General features: G+C 41.0%; 1 protein-coding gene across 4 annotated transcripts in view; it reads right to left on the bottom strand.

The window, feature by feature from the left end:
- The window catches only part of Camta (Calmodulin-binding transcription activator), a 63,300-nt gene that overhangs the window by 25,011 nt on the left and 19,282 nt on the right, over window positions 1–19,007 (bottom strand). For 3 of the 4 annotated variants that reach the window (XM_066731932.1, XM_066731931.1, XM_066731933.1), the window contains exons 3-4: window positions 18,738–18,993; window positions 3,261–3,352 (exon numbers count right to left, since the gene is read on the bottom strand). In XM_066731932.1, the coding sequence (XP_066588029.1) occupies window positions 3,261–3,352; window positions 18,738–18,993 (348 nt within the window). Of the gene's footprint in view, window positions 1–3,260; window positions 3,353–4,769; window positions 7,518–18,737; window positions 18,994–19,007 lie in introns of those variants that run through there. The other variant, XM_066731934.1, reaches the window with a different exon arrangement.

The raw sequence follows: 19,007 nt of genomic DNA, 5'->3' as shown, positions 1-19,007 counted from the left end.
TTATCGGGACTGGGTGCTTAAGGAAGGCGGTTGGACGGGTTGGTTGAATTGGGTTCGGCTCGGCAGAACTGAAAACCCGACTCGGCTATACTCGGGCTCTCGCTGGCTCCAGCTATTGATCGGGGGCCGACCGGGGTCAGAGTAGCAGTGGACTACATCGGTACACCTACGTGTGCAAACTCACTCTGTAATGGTGTGCGACCTGCACACCAACCATCCATGCACGCACACCGATACTGGCACACGTGCTTCAGCCAATCCCAACGCTGAGCACGTGTGGACATTCGCGCTCCTAAACGTCCACATGCCATTAACCAATGCTCCCGAGACTGGGACTCTACCCAGGACCGCCCTTTACACTCCCCCTCCTCCTCCTCTCATCCTGCAAATACTTATCGCCATTTTCTTCTCTCAATTCTTTTATCTATAAACACAATTTCAAGAATTCAAGAAAAATGAGAAACTTCAACATTCATCCAAGGAAAACTTTACTTTCGCATTAATCCTGCAAATACTCTAATTTTTATACCTACCTTGCGCTACGATTCCACGAGATAAAATATCGCAAAATTATTCCACCTTCGAAACTCATAGCTGCCGGTACTTATTACTACTCGAGGTATGAAAGTATGACTTGGATAAAAGTCTTCGGAAGAGTTCCCTGATCAAATAAATCGACAAGTTTGAGCTTCTGATGGCTTTTAACGAACGAGCTGCTACGACGTTAGGAAAGCTCCACGAGGACTTTTATCCCGAGGCATCACGGGACGTATACCGAGTTTCGATCCTTGGACGAGGAGCTCGACGAATGGCATAAATTGCGAGAGTGCGAGAATCTTGGCAAATGGTGTTAGCTAAAAAAGCGCTACAGCTCTCTACGAAGATATATATATATATATGTACCGGAAGTAGCACTGTGTCAAATTCGAGGAGAAGCAAGGATTTATGAACACATTCCTCGACGATAACTATTTAAATTTACACCTAAGCTGATTTCTTCCTTCGCTAGTAAAATCGCACACTTTTAAAGATAGGAGAGTTTGCTGATAAAAATATATATTGTATATGCAAATTTAAGATTCCAAAGAAGAATCAAATATTCCATCTCTGTATGTATATTCGCAACATATTGATTAATGCACTTTGAAACAAAGCATTATTATTAACATTAATCACCGTTGCAATGAACCAATAAAATTCCTCGCAACTATATACCTTGTTAGTAGTAAGTGGCTGGTCGATAGATTAGCTGTTCAAAGAGGAAAGTTGGTATAAAGAGAAGGAGGCATTACTGGCGGGGTGTTAAATGGTGTTAATTAGATGGAAGAAGCACGGATGGCCGACGTCAAACTCCGTGAGCGGATAGAAATTAACGGGAAGGTTCTTGGACGTGGTTAATTCACAGCTACGCCTAAGTTTGCTCATTTGGTCCATGCAGCATCGCGCCGAAGACAGGAGAGTTTATTGCCGACGCTGGTAGATTGTGTGCACGTAAAAAGGTGTTGGTTCGATGGAAAACATCGAGAACGTACTACACGCTGCATAAACTGGCAATGTTTGCCAAAACCAAGTAAAAGTTGACCAAGCTGAGGGCAATTAACACTTTACTCCGCACTTTCCTAGAATATTCTAGCAGCTTTTTGGCTATGACCGCAGCGGAATTGAGTCCATTCTCTCCCTTAACTCAACGCTACGTCTCCCCTTCTCCCCCTCCCCCTCCTCCTTCTCACGCCCCTTAGCTTCTCATCCCTTTTACTGCACGCAGCAATTTACCCCTTTGCATACTACAGTTTCTCGGAATGCAATATAATCGCACTTTATTACGGCCAACGTGGCGTTGCGTGTCACGAATGAATTTCACGGATCACACGGCGATTTCGAAAATCTATTTACCTTTCCTACTTGCAAACTATGCACCCTCTCCCCCCTCCACTCCTACTCTCGAAGCACGTAACGCTCCAATTTTGATACGACTTGTATATTATCCTAGGGACAATCGTGTTTCCTATACTATGCGATTTTATCTGTTCACGAGACGTAACAGACGTCAAACTAATAACATTATGTCTTCGCATTTTCACTCGACACAATTTAAAAGAATACTCTGGATTTTGCAACGAAGCAAGTTTTTCCAAGCTCGAATCTATCCAAAGAATTTCAGACTCGCGTATATAACTTGATATTTAACATTGAGTGTTTTTGTTGTACAGATAATAAATTTGAATCTTAGTTCTCGCATAGCGAAATCTTTTATAATGTACACGAGTAAGGAAAATATGTTGTTGTTGGTATATAATCGCGTATATTGAATAATTCTTTAAGAGTTTGTCAAGTATTTTAGAACGCGTTCTCGGTGCATATCAATAAATAAAATGATGCTAAGATAAATCGATGATAGCTGCGAGTTGTCTACGTGCCATGCCAATCGGTCTTATATGGTGCTAGAATATACCATTTTTCACGTGTCAGTTTAGACTCCCTGTCATAGGCAGACGGAATATTTCTAGGATCGTTCCAGTAGTCTAAAAAGAAATCCAATGCAAGAAGGTGCCGTGGAATCTCGTTCTAGCTACTCTTATAAGAGCGATAAAAATGTGAAGGCACCAAATTTCTAGTGTCATGACCAAATGGAGTATATCACGAACAGTCTCGATTACATTAATCAGTCGAATCCGAGTTCTTACAATATACCGCAACTAGCCTATTATACGCCATCTTGACGAGCATTTTAATATTCACACCGGATTTGCATAATTATGTACAGAACTGAATTTCCACGTTTATTCGCGTCGACGACAGATTTAGGGCTTTGAGCACGCGAACGTCTATTCTTACATAATAAGCTGATAATTTTCTAATGAGTTATCCGCAATAAAAGAAACAACGAATAGCGAGTAATGACTTATCTGCATATATTTTAAATGGCGAAACGTGACCATTTATTCGAAACTGTTGCATTTCTGAGGGAACAAAAATTTGGTCAATTGGCTGAATTAATGTCAATTAAACGGGGATATAATTGGTCAGCTGGAGAAATTAATATTAATAAGATTCTTATCAGGCTTCTATAAATACATCATCGATAAGCATTTGAACAGCTGGGTCAAGCGGTTTAAAACAAACAATTAATATTCTGTCATTGCATAAAAAGCTTGTTGTCCTAGTTTACCAGTTGTAACGAAGGGAATGAATAATGATGTGGATGCTGATATTGCTAAATATACATTTACGAGTAGAAACATAAGGGAAAGGTCACTCACTTCGTTGGTATTCCACCGGTGCCTCTGTGCAGGAAAATGCTCAGCTCGTGGCAAAGTCTCCAAGTGCTCCGGAAGCTTTATAGGATCCCCATCTGAAAATATTGCACATTCGTTTCACTGAAAAATTGTCACCAGCCATAAATGAAAAGTATAATTTAACCTGGCCGAGTTATTGCGCTTTTGTACCACTGACCATTGCTTCAGAACTTTATAAAAAATTTCATTTAGCTCAAACAAACCAACGGATAATATAAATGATTTACCGAACCAATACTTCTCTTATAAAATATAATATTCTCTCTTTTAAGAAGACAAATCTTGCTCCAAGTACAGTGAACAAATAATATCTTCGAGCTAAATGAATCATTTCATTGGCGAAACAGGTCGAATAAATTAATTGATAGGAGAATTGGGTTATTTTTAGAGGGCTATTATAGATGGGAAAACATTTAAGGATGAATAAGTTATACCCACCTATAAAACAAATAAAGGGGCCAGCTTAATAAGGGGATATAAATCAGGATGGGGATTGATTCATTGAGGATTGGACGAAGGCTATCCAATAAAATGGATCAATATTGAACTTGATGCTTGGGTTTGAAGTTTGCACTGCAAATATAACTCGGTCAATCGGCCCTCGTAGCAAATAGAAGCAGGTGACATTCAACATTCACTATCGAAAGTGCGAAGATGCCTCCGGACAACATCCCTTTCATAACTTTTAACATCGGTTAGTTTCGATGCGATCAGTGAGACCCAAGAAAAAGTCAAACAAACCAAAACTCTTCGACCAATAACCAATCCCCTACCGCCAACTCGATATATCGATTCTAATAACATTTACACAATAGCTGGCCTGAAAGCTCAATAACTCAATTTCATAAATCGCTTTCAATGAAGCTTAAACAGCTTTCGACTCCCACCTCTATTCCTCGCTAAAGAACTATAAGTGATTCAATCGAATTTCTCCTTATTCTTACTGACTTCCAGCATCGTTTGTTAAAGCATCGCGTGAAACTCGAAGCTCGTGCGACAATGAAATGCATCGAAATTAAATTTGATGATTGATCGTTACCAAATTCTCCAACTATCCAAATATAACATTTATACACGTAATCTCTTCAAAACCGACAAAAAGGTAAAATTAATTCAACTCGTGCCAAAGAAATTTGTCAATCCTGCAAGGAATCTCGCCAGATATGTCGAACTTACTGAGAGGAAGACTGATCAGTGAGAGAGAGAGAGAGAGAGAGAGAGAGAAAGGAGAGAAGAGATTCATTAAAAGATAATATAATAGAAGCAGGGTGAGAAAGTTAATTGGGTAATTGGGAGAGAGAGAGAGAAGTCCTAGTGTGCAATAGGGGTTGGAAAGTAAAAGTTCTCGGTGGTTGAAAGGTTTAAGGAGCGTGAAGGAGAAGTATAGTTGGATGGTTTGAGAGTGCAGCGGGAGTCGTCGCAGGGATGGGGTTGTCTGGGAGTGCGAAGAATCGCGAGATATCGCGGACTCACTTGGAGCTAGCGGCGTCGGGTAGGTCGAGTGGTAGACGACACGCTGTGGATTCGAGTGGTTGTAGCCCGCCATCTCCGCGTTGCTGGAGGCGATCGCAGCGTGGACCTTACCGATCGCGGCTGTTCGTCATCGTCCCCGAGCAAAACTGGTCGTCCGTGACTTTCGAGCCCTCGCGGGCATCGCTGAGCTTCGAGCCAGGGTGACCCCGCGATCGAGACACGCTTCGTTTGGGTCCAAACTGACTCGCTCCTCTCTGACTTTCCGTTCGTTAAGCCCTCAAGGCCACTTGGAGGTTTTAAGATATGAAAAGCTTCCTGGGATCTCTCGAAAACTTCCCGAAGAAAGCCCTCCTTCCTCGTGGCTCCGAAGCTTTCAAGGTCCCTCGAAATAATCCTCTTCTTACGGTTCTCGCAGAATTTCAACGTTGAGTTTCACAGAGGCTCTTGTGCTTTTTCTGAACCACTGAATGCAAATTGCTGGCCAATCGCTTAGCAAGAATGCTCTTTCCCTTGACCCCCGCTATCTGCAATTGCACCGCCAGAGGTCGTAAACTTGGAGAAGATTCGTAGTTGGAAATGGGAGATTGGTCTAACAATGGCAAGCTTGTTCGAGGATCTACGTAAGTTGCGATCTATGGATCGGGAGTGGATACGGGATATATCGATTCGAGTGGAATAATCGCGTGGTGGAGATTGGACAGCGAACCTGGTCAATTGGGTGAACGTCGCAGCTGACTGAGCAATATTGCGGGGTCAATGAACAAGTCTCCTCGTTTTCTTATCGGTAAGCGTTGAGGATTTTGCTCCTATCGAATCCTCGCAACGGACAGAAGTGTTATGGCCCCTCTCAGCTTTAACTCGATCAAACTTTCCATCACCCTAGTCCTTTCTTCGGCTGTCCTTTTGTGCTCCGATTACCCAAGAGCAGAGTAATTTTGTGCTTGAAAATTAAAAGATCCTAGAGGTACTGCCAATTGATTTTTCCCCTTACTCTTCTCGCTCTCTTCTCTGTCTCCCCCTCTTCCTCTTTCACCAATTGCTCTTCATCCTCTTCGAATTTCTCCCCTTCCAGCAAAACTCTTAATATTCAGCTCTTATACCGCTAATTGGCTTTTCCGTTTCTTCTTAATTAAAGAGTAAGTGCTGCTTTATCAATTACCAAGCAGAGGAATTCTCGCGAGATATGAAAATCCCAGCTGGTTAAAAGCTCGAGTTCTAAGAAATGGATCAATCTCCAATCAGCTTTCCTTCTTGATCAAGTTCCACGATTTTCTCGAAAGCTTGAATAAAGATTTCTTCATAAACTATGATTTTAATTCGTATAGCTTAATCCTTATTTAACGGAATGATTGAGAGAGGCTTTGATTGATCAATTAATCACTCGTAATTAGCGATAGATTAAAGATTACCGAAAAGTTTTGATCTCTCTTTGGAGATTGTATTATATTACGTTATATAGATTTTCAGAGATTGATGATGGTTTTCGTCAAGACACTTTGGTTTCCTGCTCGAGAGCGAAGAACAGTCGATGCTTCCGTTTGATTATCGAAATACAGGAACTGCCAGATCTTAGATATTTCCTGTTCGAGGTATTTTTTCGGAGCTCTTTTGAAGAGCACCGGGACATGTCCCAGGAAATAACCGAAAATCAAATCTGGCAATATTGCTACGAAGCAGAACTACATAAAAGATTAAGCACTTTTTCAAAAATACTCGAATAATTCTCAGAGTTATGTATTAACGCGAAAATCCTGAGTATTCTTGTTAGGATTAAAGTCCGAAGCTTATAACCACGTGACGCTACGCGCCTGTAGCACCAAAATATTAGTCCAATTATCGAAATGAATAGTAAAAAAAAACGAAATTTATGTTTAACAATCGATAGTCTGCGATATTTCAAGTGCCCAAGGAGATTTCACTCGTTCGATATTCTTTTACTTGAGAGAAAGTCTCGAGATCCGACCATTCTCGAATGTTTGTGAGCACGTGGCGGCACACACGCGCAGGACTCGGAGTTATCGCGAGATTTTTTGTCCCTTTCGGACAATTCTTCTCGTACAAGTATAAAAAATCAGGGTTCGTGCCTCAAGGACAGACTTTGTTAGTTTCGACCTTAAACGAGGCTGTCGACGAGAGCCATCTCGTGCACGTAAATATTCCTTTCCTTCGTGATTCCGAGACAAGACCTCCCTCAGCCCGACAAAGAAAGCTTTGCAAGATATTTCTGCAATGTTTGTCTCCTTTCGAAAACTTTCCTCTCGCTCCTCCAACTCGTCCCGAGTCACTTTGCAAGATTCCTCGCAGCTTCGATCCTTTTATTCTCGTTCCTCTCCGTTTTGCTTGATTTCTGTGATATTTCCGAGCTGGCCTCGCTCTCTTCCTCTTTTCATACTGCCCCACTCGTGTTTCGTGATCCGTAGAAATGATAGTTTCTCTTTTTTGCCAGATTTATCCCACCCCACCCCGATTGGCCTCTTTTTTCAACCTGCCTCTTCACCTGAGCTCTCCCTTTTTGTGCGCTCCGGAACTGTATTCGGCTTATATCCTAAGTTACAACACTGAACCTGTCCCAACTGATGGGGACAAAATAATGTAACGGTCACACGTACAGAGAGAACTGAAAAAAGATGCGTTTCACGGCGGACGCGCTTACAGCGAGCTCACCTCCTCCTATCCTCCTACTCCTCCTCCCTGTAAAACTTTCTAGCAATCCTCGTCTCGCTTGTCCTCGAGTTTTCTACTTCCCTCTATGTCTCTCTATCTCTCTCTCTCTCTCCCTCCGTGTATATCCTATACAGCCTGACGTTCCTGGTCAATTCACGCGTTCTCAATCCCTGCTGTTGCCCCAGTCCTTTGGCAAAGTGTCACTGAGCTTACTGATATTCCCTTTGCAGAGGAGAGGTTCGCCTCTTTGCCGGAGAGTTTCCAAAACAGACGTGCTTCTGTTTGTTCTTGCGAAATTGCCACTAGCCGCGAGCGCGCGTTGCCCAGGCCGAGCTTGAGCGCGTGTTTCGGTTGTTATTTACAAGTTAAATATATGTTATTGTTTTGTTAATAAAATAGTTGAGATTAGTTTTGGCCCCGCGTGTCTGCTCCCGAGCGGCGGGAGCCGCAGAGTGAGCCAACCCGCGACTCTCGACCTCCGACGTAGCCCCTCCGTCCCCCCGGCCCTCCAGCAACCCCTACAACCCTCCAAAACTCTCCCACCACCCTCCTCCCCAGCCCGGACTGTTCACCCTCCACGACCGAATCCCCACCAGCCGCAGGCACCGTTACCATCCAGCCCCAGCCACAGCCCCTGGCACCCTAGACCCTACCCCCACCCTCCTCATCCTCCTTTCCCTTACCAAACCCCTCAACAATCCCTTGCAACTCCTCAGCAACACCTTTTTTCCTCGTACCCTCCCCAACCTCCACTTTCCTTCCACATTCATCCGTTTCTACTACTTTAACCACCTGCCTTTTTAGCTCCACTCCCCCATATCCTAACTCCTACATACACCAGAGTCCTTCCTCTTCCTCACCGATCCTCCCTCCCTCCCTCCCTATTTTTCTTCCTCTCCATTATTACTCATCGTTATAGTCGCGTAGTCCTACGTACCTTCTTTATCTCTGTCGTTACATTTCAATCGTTCAATACGAAGCTAATTCGAGAGTTTGGAAAGTTCGATCCTGAAAGTTTTACTACTTGGTTTATTCTAGCTTTGTCAATCCTGCCTTCCGATTTTTATCCCTCAAGAGCTTTTTCATTGGCCCTTCTCCCTTCAGTCCCCTCCTTTACCTCTGTCCAAAGATGAAGAAAACTTAGTTGATTCTGCTCCGGAATCGCTGGCTGTTTTCGGTTTACGATGTCCTTCACGGTCTCGTACATCCACAAATACCCCTCCCAAGCCCAATTTCTTTCCTCGTACTCTCTCGTGTTCCACTTTGTCCTTTTTACAGCCACCTCAAATTTTCACGTTTGTCATCTGCCAATCTCATCAGTCTCGACCAATTTTCTGCTTCCTGTACCTTCCTTAAGTTTGTCCATGTCCTGCATTCGTTTCGGTTGCTCCGATAAATTGTTATTGGAATAATTACCCGATACCGCGTGGTTTCCGGCCCGACCATTATTTACACGGTATTTTTAACAGCTATACGCTTGATTCGTAAACAATTACGGTAACTCTGGCCCCTCGTTGATGATCGCATATTCTCGAATTACGTCCATTAATCGCAATGTGGGACAAAGCTTTTTCGAGCCAGCTGGGTTAAGGGGTTCGGCAAGGTCGGATTTAACATGGCAGGGTAGAAGCGGCAGGGCTGTAAATTAACGATTATCGACAATGCAAATTAATCCCGTGCGCATATTCATGCGTAGAGCAGCATCCGGATATCTAAAATTCGGAGTTGGCTGGATGATCCCGTTTAAATAAAATGTCGCCAGTCGAGATAATCGATTCGGGCCTCCGCGGAACACCGTTCGCTTTTAATCGCACCGATTACTTTTAACCGCTCCACGTCTGGGCGTGTTATACATCCGATATGTGTTCGAGCCATATCTAAATCGAGCAGAGCCCATTTGAGATCTAAGGCTTTCCATTTCCACATGTTCGAATCTTCTCCCATGCACACCGTTCGACGATTCAATCGGAATTTTAAAGCCGAATTAAAATTACGTTACGAGTGAAAATACCATAATGAGACGCGAGCTCCGAGTGAAATGAAAATATTCCGCAAGACTCTACTACGATTATCGAGAATTGAATAAATTTATGTGCGCGTGACGAAATATATTCAAGCGAGTGCAGTCGACGAAATCTTGTTTGACGCCAGTTATAAATTACCAGAGATTTCTTCTTGGCGTGTGAGTGAGGGTGCGTCTGTGTGTGTATGTGGGCGAAGCAAACGAGGAAGAGGGGAGATTATTTTCCGTGCGATAAGTCTGGCCCGTTCATCCTAATTCTACTTGAACGCTGTCAGGGGTTGGGGACGAAAGACAGGGGGATGTAAGGAGGAACAAGAGTGGTGGGGAGGGGAGGAAATAGTGTTGTTGTGTTAGTATTGGTGGTGGTGGTGGAAAGTGGGGATGTAAAAATTCTTTCCGGGTTGGATTATTGGGAAATATGTCACGTATTTTAGAAATCTAGGGTCTCCTAAGCTCGGTCACACCTTCAAGACCGTAGGATGCCTGTAGACAAGTTTCAAGCATATTCAGCTCGCATCCCTTTGGATTCTCAAGTTCCTCTCCCCGTCCCCTTTCCAACAGTTTTCCTACCTTCCTCCGCTCGCTCCTTCGCCAGTCGCATGCACCAAACGAAGTGGCAGTAGTGGCACAACGAGCCGTCGCCAAACGGATCTCAGGGACCGTGTCGAATTTTAATACAGGTGCTGCCACCTTCCAGTGACCCTTGGAACGATTCGCTTGTTGGCACGAACTCTCCATAGGTACGAAAAAATCCTCGAGGGATTCACCGGGGCGAAAATCACTCCTGAGCTTCCAGCCACCAACTATCCTTATCGTGCCAACTGATAAATGGCTCCATTTCTACCCACGTATTTAGATGGATTTAAGCGGCTAGCTACACGTGACACTGGAAATCCGTGAAATCTATATTTTAAAAAACCACCATCCTCCTTCTCGACACTGCTCTCATCTGAGATAATTACATTCGTAACTGTTGTATATCCCCAACAAATAAACATGCGGATAGAAAACTCTTGCAAAATTTATATGCTCTTAAAAAATATGCAATGTTAACGTACTACAGTATACTGTTTACTAATTTTATCGAGATATTAACCTAAGTTTTACTAAACTATTTCGGTACGCAAGCATTAATAATTAATAAATTCAATCGAATAAAATTTCTAGAATTTCATTTTATCCCAGGCTTACCCTGTCTAACACGGTAACTTTTAAAGAAAATTTCTTTGTTTATACTTGTTAAATTTTCCTACATATTCTCCTTCATGTTTCATTTTTAAAAATTCAACGCAAAGCATAGTAGCCTCATCGGTGGAAACTTTTATAATATTTATTATACTATAAAAGGATAAAAATTATTCCCTCTCGGTGAGCAAAGAGAAAATGTGTTTTGCGCGAGCAAAAATTCGAATTTTTTAGCTCAGCAAGCAGAAATTTTTACAATAGCTTACAATTAGAGAATGACCGAATAACACACTAGCCTTGTAAACCAGTGCAATCTGATATCCAAGCGAGTAAAAATCCGCTTCGTACCAGAATACTCATTCTAAACTTGAAATCTAAATTCGACAGAGGAATTAAATATCTATATAGATATCTTCTGTGAAAATCTACATTTGCTCCTTTACGCCCATATTTAGCGGATAGTTTTGCGTTTTATCTTTCTCTCTGTTTGTCTGTTTGCGGGCTTATTTTTGTTTTTATGGATTTTCCGGCAGCAAAGAGTTTCGTGTGCATTCGAATACACTGGAGACCTTAAAAGGTATGTGTGAGCGTAATTACATGCACGAGCGCGCACGCACAACACTCCGCGCAACCGTTTCGGGATGAAAAGCTTCGAGCTTTCCTCGCATAATCTCATAATTTATCCTAAAACTCGTAATTGAGCGGATTTCGCTACAGCATCTTCTGTTCTTGCGTAATATAAAAGCTCCTAACTCGGCTGGAAAGTTGAAAAAGGCCAAGCAGGAAAAATATAAAAACAAATGCGAAAAAAACATCTCCACCTTTTTTCCCTCATTTGTAGGAAAAATTCCTGAGCCTGGAAAATGGTTAGTTTTTCCCGAGCCAACGAAACACGCGGGATACAAAACAAAACAATTTATATTCCAGAACTGAGCTCGATCGGTAATTACAATGAGAGAGAATCCTCGAAACTCTTACTGGGGAAACGCTTGAATCGCGCGAAATAAAAGAGTCCGGTAACTGCCAACAATTACTAATAGCCCCTCCTTTATCGCGCCAATCAATACGTAAGACGAGAATCCGGGAGTTAATCAATAATTGCCTTCAACTTTTCGCATCCTTCCCTCGATCCTCTATTTTTCTCTTACCGGTTTATAATTTCAGCGCACCGGCGAGATTAGACAAAATTGCACAATCTTTTTTCAATTTAGTTTTCTCAGCACTTTTCCTCTTTCCCGAAAAAATATATATATATATACGTAACCTCTATTGGCACATTTAGTGCACATTTAGCGAGATGATAATAATGGATCGTTGTTAGGATATGGATGTTGAGCTAGTAGAGAAACAAGCGGAAGGATTTTAAGGCCTTGCGTAAATTGCAGGGTGGAAATCGAGTTGAGTTTAGCGCGTGAGTTTGAGATGGCATGGATAACTCATTAATCCGAGGAGTAACTCTCGTGGAAGTTAAACGAAGCTTAAGAGCAGAATAATCAGTCGTTCCGATGCTTGGGAATACCGCATTTACGAAAGCTATCATTCCCCATTCACTTGAATTTCCAGCGTTCCTCTAATACTCCAAGGAACAATGCGCTACCACTTGGTATCTTTCATTAGAAAACTAGTCATGCGCACCGTTATATAAAACAATATTGTGTAACGCACACTCTCAAATTACTCTGCTATACATTTTATTCCCAATTTATAACAAGCGCGCTATATGCATATACATATAGGTACGCGACTCTTTCCACTCACTGTTAAAATTGTAGAAAAAAATATATTTCTGAACCATTCGACGGAAAGAAAAAACTCGCATAAATGCATAAAATGAAACATAAATATGTGGATCAGAGATGAATTATAGAAGAGTTATTGAAATGCAAGGGTATAGATTTTCCCATTTCAGGAAAAAGTTTATAAAACGTGAGTTTTCAGGCACGGCAAAACGCTGCGGGATCGATCGATAAAAAGGGTAAGCAAGCGTTGCGATTCGAATCGATCGAGTTGGTTAGCTGTCGCATGTGAAAACGTATAAATGGGCTTTGTGATACCACAAAGTTGATCGTCCCTTTTTCTTTCGATCGCTTAACCGCACGATCAAGCCTGCGCGGACAATAGGAGAAAATGAAAAGGTCAATTAGTCGCTCGAGCGAGCAAAAAGCGAAGGGCTAAATTCGCGAGACTCGAGAGAATCGGGTCACGCGTACAAAATTCTTGCCAAGCAAAATTGATTACCCCCTTCTTACTCCGAGGAAACAGCTTTAACATCTCCACTCTTGCTGATTAATAACCGACACTTTTTGTAACCTCCGCAAGAAACCATGGATCAACCAGTTCAGTCTTTTTATCATTATGATTGATAAAATCTTGATGAAACGAAATATTAACTTGGCACGCAAAAAATCAATATTAAAGCTGCAGAGAAGTAGGGAAAAGACAGTGATGGTAAATATATGTGCCGATCGAGAATAATTGAGGAAAATGTATCGTTTGATAGGAAAAACTGTATATATATATATAGACTCGTGTGTAATTTCTGGTACGGTGGCGTACGAAGCGAAAGAAAGAGTTTTCGAGGAGCGAAGCAGAGAGCCACGAAAAATGGGACGACAAAAATAATGTGTAATAGATGAGTGGAGTGGTTAGATACGCAATAGGACAAAAGTGGGTCGTGTGTCAAAGGGCAGGTGGATTCCCAAGGTGTCCAAGTTTTTTCACTGTAAGCTCGTAAATTACCAATCCACCACCTTTTCGCGGCTTTAAATAGAACGTTGGCAAAGACATCCGCGTCCGAGTCTCTGCTCTCTTTCCCCCTCCTTTTCGTTTTTATCCTCTTTCACTCCCCTTTAAGCCCACCATCACACGAGCAGCCCTTCCACTTGCCTAATTACTCATCGCTTTTACCCAACACCACTTTCTTCCTGGTTTACTCGCTTCCTATAATCTTGCGAAAAGCTGATCAGCTTTATCCCTTTTTTTATTTCGCTCTCACCCCAACTTTGTTATATTCTTAAATTTTCTCCCAACTGGCTTCCATATTTTATCCAATTATATCCTCTGATTTAATCAAGTACAATTTCCCAAATCACGGTTATCTCCCTTGAATTTTTGTTGAATTTTATATATAGATATATCTGTATATTGGTAAGCTATGAACGGAGAAGCAAGAGACGGTCCAATTTCATGATGACGTCACTCGCAAAAAGATGCTTACAGCAAATCAGTAGATACGGAGGGCAATAAGAAGACGAGTGTTTGGCGTTATAGCCTAATTCGGAGCTGACCCTTTCGTTTCGTAATTCCGTTCATTTCCGTGACTCGCATGTGAGAGTTTTGCCAGGCTAGATTTGGAGGGACACGTAAGTGTATCGGAAGCAAGCCGATGGAGACCTCCGACAGTTACCCGGAAATCCGAGAAGGCGATTGTGCAAAATCGAATAATTTATGGGAAAGATGATAGAATAAAATAAGGATGAACGCGGTCGAATTGTTTAAAATTAAAATTTTCAAATTAATATAAATAAATGTATATTTATATAAAGGAAGACTAGAGAGAGGTGGGGAGGAGAAAATGAATACTTTCGATAATCAGAAAGGTCGTCGAGTTTGGAATATATAACTCGAGTTGGGATTCGTCTGGAAGTTTTGAAGCAGAGTTTCGATGGAAACCAACAGGCTGCATCTCCCTTGGGACGTTTAGCCTTGATGATCCGGTCAACTGGCGATCCTCCATTAGGAGCCTAAGTAAAACATTAACAGGCCACTTGTATTCGTGAAAACTAATTAGATTGGCCGCTCCCCGTGGTGCCCGAAGGATCGACGTCGAGTTTACGCGAAATCACCGATCGCCATAACAACAAATACGACGTAAAACGTGTATCTCTGGTATTAACGGGAATCGTGATAACGGTGATAAATGGCGGGCGAGATCATGTAGATATTAAAATTAAGCTTGATAATGGCTGGCAAATAAAACGAAACAAACAAGAGGGATGAAAATGTAGAAGGATGTTTGCCAAGAGCTGCTAATAATGAGAAAAGGACAAAACAGGGTCGATATAATGCTTTCCATCGACTTTGATTGAATTCTCTAATTAGAATTTGATTGGTCGTTCTTTTTATCTACAGCGATTTATGTCTATTTTTATTATCGACTCGACTATATATAAGAGAAAGAGAACTAACGAGAAGTTTCCTTGATGAATTTTTCCTCGACTGTATAAATTTTGCATAGAATCTTCGAGAAAAATCCGTGCCGAGAGACGAAAGATTTTTTATGCTGGGCGAAAAGGGTGGTTTTGAGGAGAAGCTGTATTTGGGGCACCTGGAGGGTCGCAAGCTGTTCTCGGAGCTAGAGTGCCGCCCTGGCGGATATTGCCGGAACTACGAATTACCCCTAGACGTTTATCCGTCAGGGCTGCGCAACCCATTCGATTCTCCCGAACGTACCGAATCTGCAGCTGCAAATTTTGCTACGTCGATAAAGTAGATAACCCATTTAAGGTCAAGGGCGAAGCTGCTTTAGAGGTATTTTATAGCCTCCCCCTTTCTCGTGCGAACCTTTTCAATTACTTAGTCAGTGAAATTAACATTTACTTCTTGACTAAATTTATAATGGCAATAGGAAAAAAACATTAATTTTTCTTCCTCGACACTCATTCCATGTAAAGTAGAATATGCAGTGAATATTGAAGAGAAGTAAGAATTAATACTGGACTGTGAAACGTCTCTGCAGAAAGTAGGAAAATGTGCCTCAGCTGTACGCATGATAAACGAGCCAGCTAGCTGTATCTCAAGAATATTAAACTCGTATGGTGCAATGTAACGATCGAAGCCACTTCTTGCAATTTCCACCATATGGACTTTATCTCCATTCCCTCCCTATGCAACTACTATCTGCAAAACATCTCTCATATTCCTTTCTATTTTTGTTACTCTACTCTCTCTCTCTCTCTCTCTCTCCCAATTGGGAAGCGATAAAATCTAAGGATGAAAATTTGCTCGGCTAAGTCCCGTCGATAATTTCATTAATTATCGAACCTTATCAATGGACATTTATTGAGAGAACGAAAAAATCGTTCGGAGTAATTCTTTGCGCTAGAAGCTAATGTACACTATGTATAATTCATGCAGGCTTAAGCCCTTTTTATCTGGATGTAATTCATTTAAAATTCAAATATCAGTGTTAAAGCTACGTACGAAGAACTGAAAGTCTGTCTCCTGTCGTAACAAAGTTAACCGTCGACCGACTTCGCATGGAAAAATTGAGAATTGAAGATTATGGAAATGGCAGATATTGAATGGATAAGTACAAAGAAGGTAAAATGGGAAAAAATTGGAACAATCTGTGAAACTGAAGGAAGAAAGCTTGTGTCAAGTCACTGGCTAATTAGAAAACTCATTAACAACAAAGTTAAGCGAGTAGATTAGGTATTTAACTAACGTGCCATTGAATGAATACTCGTACACTCACACAGAGTACGTACCCTTGACTTTAAGCTTTTAGTTTCGCTTTTACGTAAATTTTGAATTGTTAATGTTTTTAAGCTGAATGGATGACAGTACGAACGTGGCTAATAAACAGCAGTGTGTTTAGATTGAATTCTAGGTCATTAATACAGGAAAACAATTAATAATGAGGCATAATTATTTCAACTATAAATTCCAATTGAGTATTTATAGACACTGTTAAACATATTGGTGAATGAGATTGAATAACTAATAATTAAGATCTTGCCGATACATTGAAATGATTTTAATCGAGCTCAAATTGGAGATGCACTTTGTGATCTATACTTTTATTTCGTGACCCGAGATTCGCTTAACTTTCTCAACCTTATCTTTACGCTTGATCCAGCAATTTAGATTCGAAGATTAGCACGACATAAAATCGATTGAAAATTTTAACCGCGACTCCATCAAATCATTCCTCGGCATGGAACCATTTTTTCTTATCAAATCTGACCTCCATGAAAACGCGTTACATTATTACAAAACCATTAATTAAAAAAGAACCTTTCAATAAGACAATTGGGCCGTAAAAACGGACATGGTTAGTAATGGATGAGAATATCCAATTGGTCAGACCGAAGTGCAATTATCCGATTTTTAGATATAGTACATTGATATCCCAGGAAAAGAATTTAGTATCTCTCTTAGTTTTCAAGCTAAGTTCTGTTCTCTTTTAATGAAGGGTGTTCTTTGAAAATCCCATTAAGGTTCTTGTGCACATGGGTACCCATTCTTTTTCCTGAAACTAATAGAGTCTTCGTAAAGCAGCAAATTCAATTAGTGATCAAAGCATTCGATAATGTTGCACAATCCTTTGGCGTACACGAAACAAAGACGAATAATTGTATTTCCATTGACGTATAGACAATTATATATAGGTGTACTATAATGTCACGTGTTTGCAAGCAAAGTAGGTAAACTTTTGGTCAATCAAACTCGATGCGTGTATTTAGTAACTTTGACTTTATTATCGTTTAATTATTTACTAAGCAAACCAGACGACTAAATAGCCAGATTCTTATATTAACTTATGGAAAGTTCAACCAGGTATACCGTGGTAATAGCTGCAACTCCCAAACATGTGTGTTTGTTTGTGACGCGTCGGGGAAACTGGGGTAAAATGATTCCTCTAAGATAAAACCCATCACAGTGGCACTATTACGTTTAAAATGGCGAAAATTAGATGTAAGAGAGACCACACATTATATATTTTACACTTCCACATGATCGCTGTTAAAATAACAAACATTTTGCGCAATCATCGTTCATGTAGATGCAACCGTGGCCTGCTTGATTCCAATTACTATATATACACTTAAGGGATCTTTTTGACCCCGAAATGCATTACGTAATATTCGCTTTTATCCAAAGCTGTTAAGCAAACCGACTTTTACTCAACGTGAAATAGAAATAAGAGTCCAAAAACATTATTATAAATGACTTATTTGTGCGATTTCAAAAATACTGCTATATCTTCTTGATAAAATATTCAGATAGCACTTACCGAGGCACTTACCTTATATTAAACGATGGTAAAAAAGAATAAATGTCACTATAATTTTTTGCTTATTAAAAACAGACCTTTTACGATTACCCAAAGTATTAGGAAACTGCAGGTATGATGATATGCATTTATTTTTAAACAGATAGCATCAATAGTTTCTTTAAAATAACAAGGGATCATTTTACCTCTAGGGATCATTTTACCCTACTCTCCCCTCGTTCAGTCTCAGAGCCACTTTGCAAATTGCCTAGACACATTTGTATTGATCAAAACGTACAAACTATCGTAACAAAAATTGTTTTCAGTATTTCTTTTTTTAAATTCATCGGATAAACCCATCCACACCTATATCGTTCCATTTGTTTTTTGATTAATTCCACGCTGCGAAGTAAAAAAAACCTATTAGGTAGATTTTTTCAGACGACTCCAAATAGGTTACAACACTTCCACAGTTCAAGAAATGTGCTTCCGTAAGCCAAACCATAAAATTTCAGCAAGTCTGTTATTAAGAGTGGCGAAAAATCGATGATAACCTCGAACAATGCTATAATTTCCACTCGCTTCACATTCGCCTTCACCTTCGACGGTGATGTCGTGTTAAAAATAAAAAGGCTGTAAAAATTGTAACGACCTGCGAGAAATGTCCGTCGTGCAGGATAGGGTGAGTCGAGGCTGCTCCGGTTATTCGCTGGATCCATCAAGCAAAACGGGATAGGAAAACGTTCGTGTTTCTCTCGTGAAAAAAAAATTGGATTTCTGTACGAATTAACCGGAAATATATGATATAGAATAATCATATTTAGACATTTCTGCTATTTTCAATTTTATCATGAAGTGTGTCTTAATCAACATTGTTCAGTTCTTGTGGAAATTTGAAATCACGCTTTTCTCTAGGACTATACTATTGTAAGAAGATTAAGAAAGATAAAAATATGACCAGGATTATTGTAAAAGGATAATGAGTATGGCATAACACATAACATACACATTCCTGAAGTTGAGAATAACAAGTATGAAGGAATTGTGGTACCGACGATGCGAGGAGCTTATAAAATTAAAGATGCCAGTATATACGTACCAGAAATAGTATCGGAGGCATCGATGTGCCTGTCGACAACGACATCGTCCCTGGCGGATCTTGGACGATTCCCAGAATTGGAATCGCCGTTGGTCAGGGCTTCCTGGCCCTTCGGCTCATTTTTCACATCCCCACGTTCGCTAGACTTGACGGGTTTTGGCGAGGCTCCGGCCACCTTGCAATTCAGCCCGTTCAGACCCGTCGTGCTCAGCGTCACGTTCCCGTTTATGCTCTGCACTGTATTGCTACTGTCGGCCTGAGATGACAAAA

This window comes from Prorops nasuta, unplaced genomic scaffold (assembly GCF_024137725.1).
Source record: "Prorops nasuta isolate Cenicafe-Biocafe unplaced genomic scaffold, Cenicafe_Pnas_1.2 PNAS00009, whole genome shotgun sequence".
Taxonomy (NCBI): domain Eukaryota; kingdom Metazoa; phylum Arthropoda; class Insecta; order Hymenoptera; family Bethylidae; genus Prorops; species Prorops nasuta.
The sequence above is the reverse complement of the archived record's forward strand: the minus strand, read 5'-3'. Positions and strand labels throughout refer to the sequence as shown.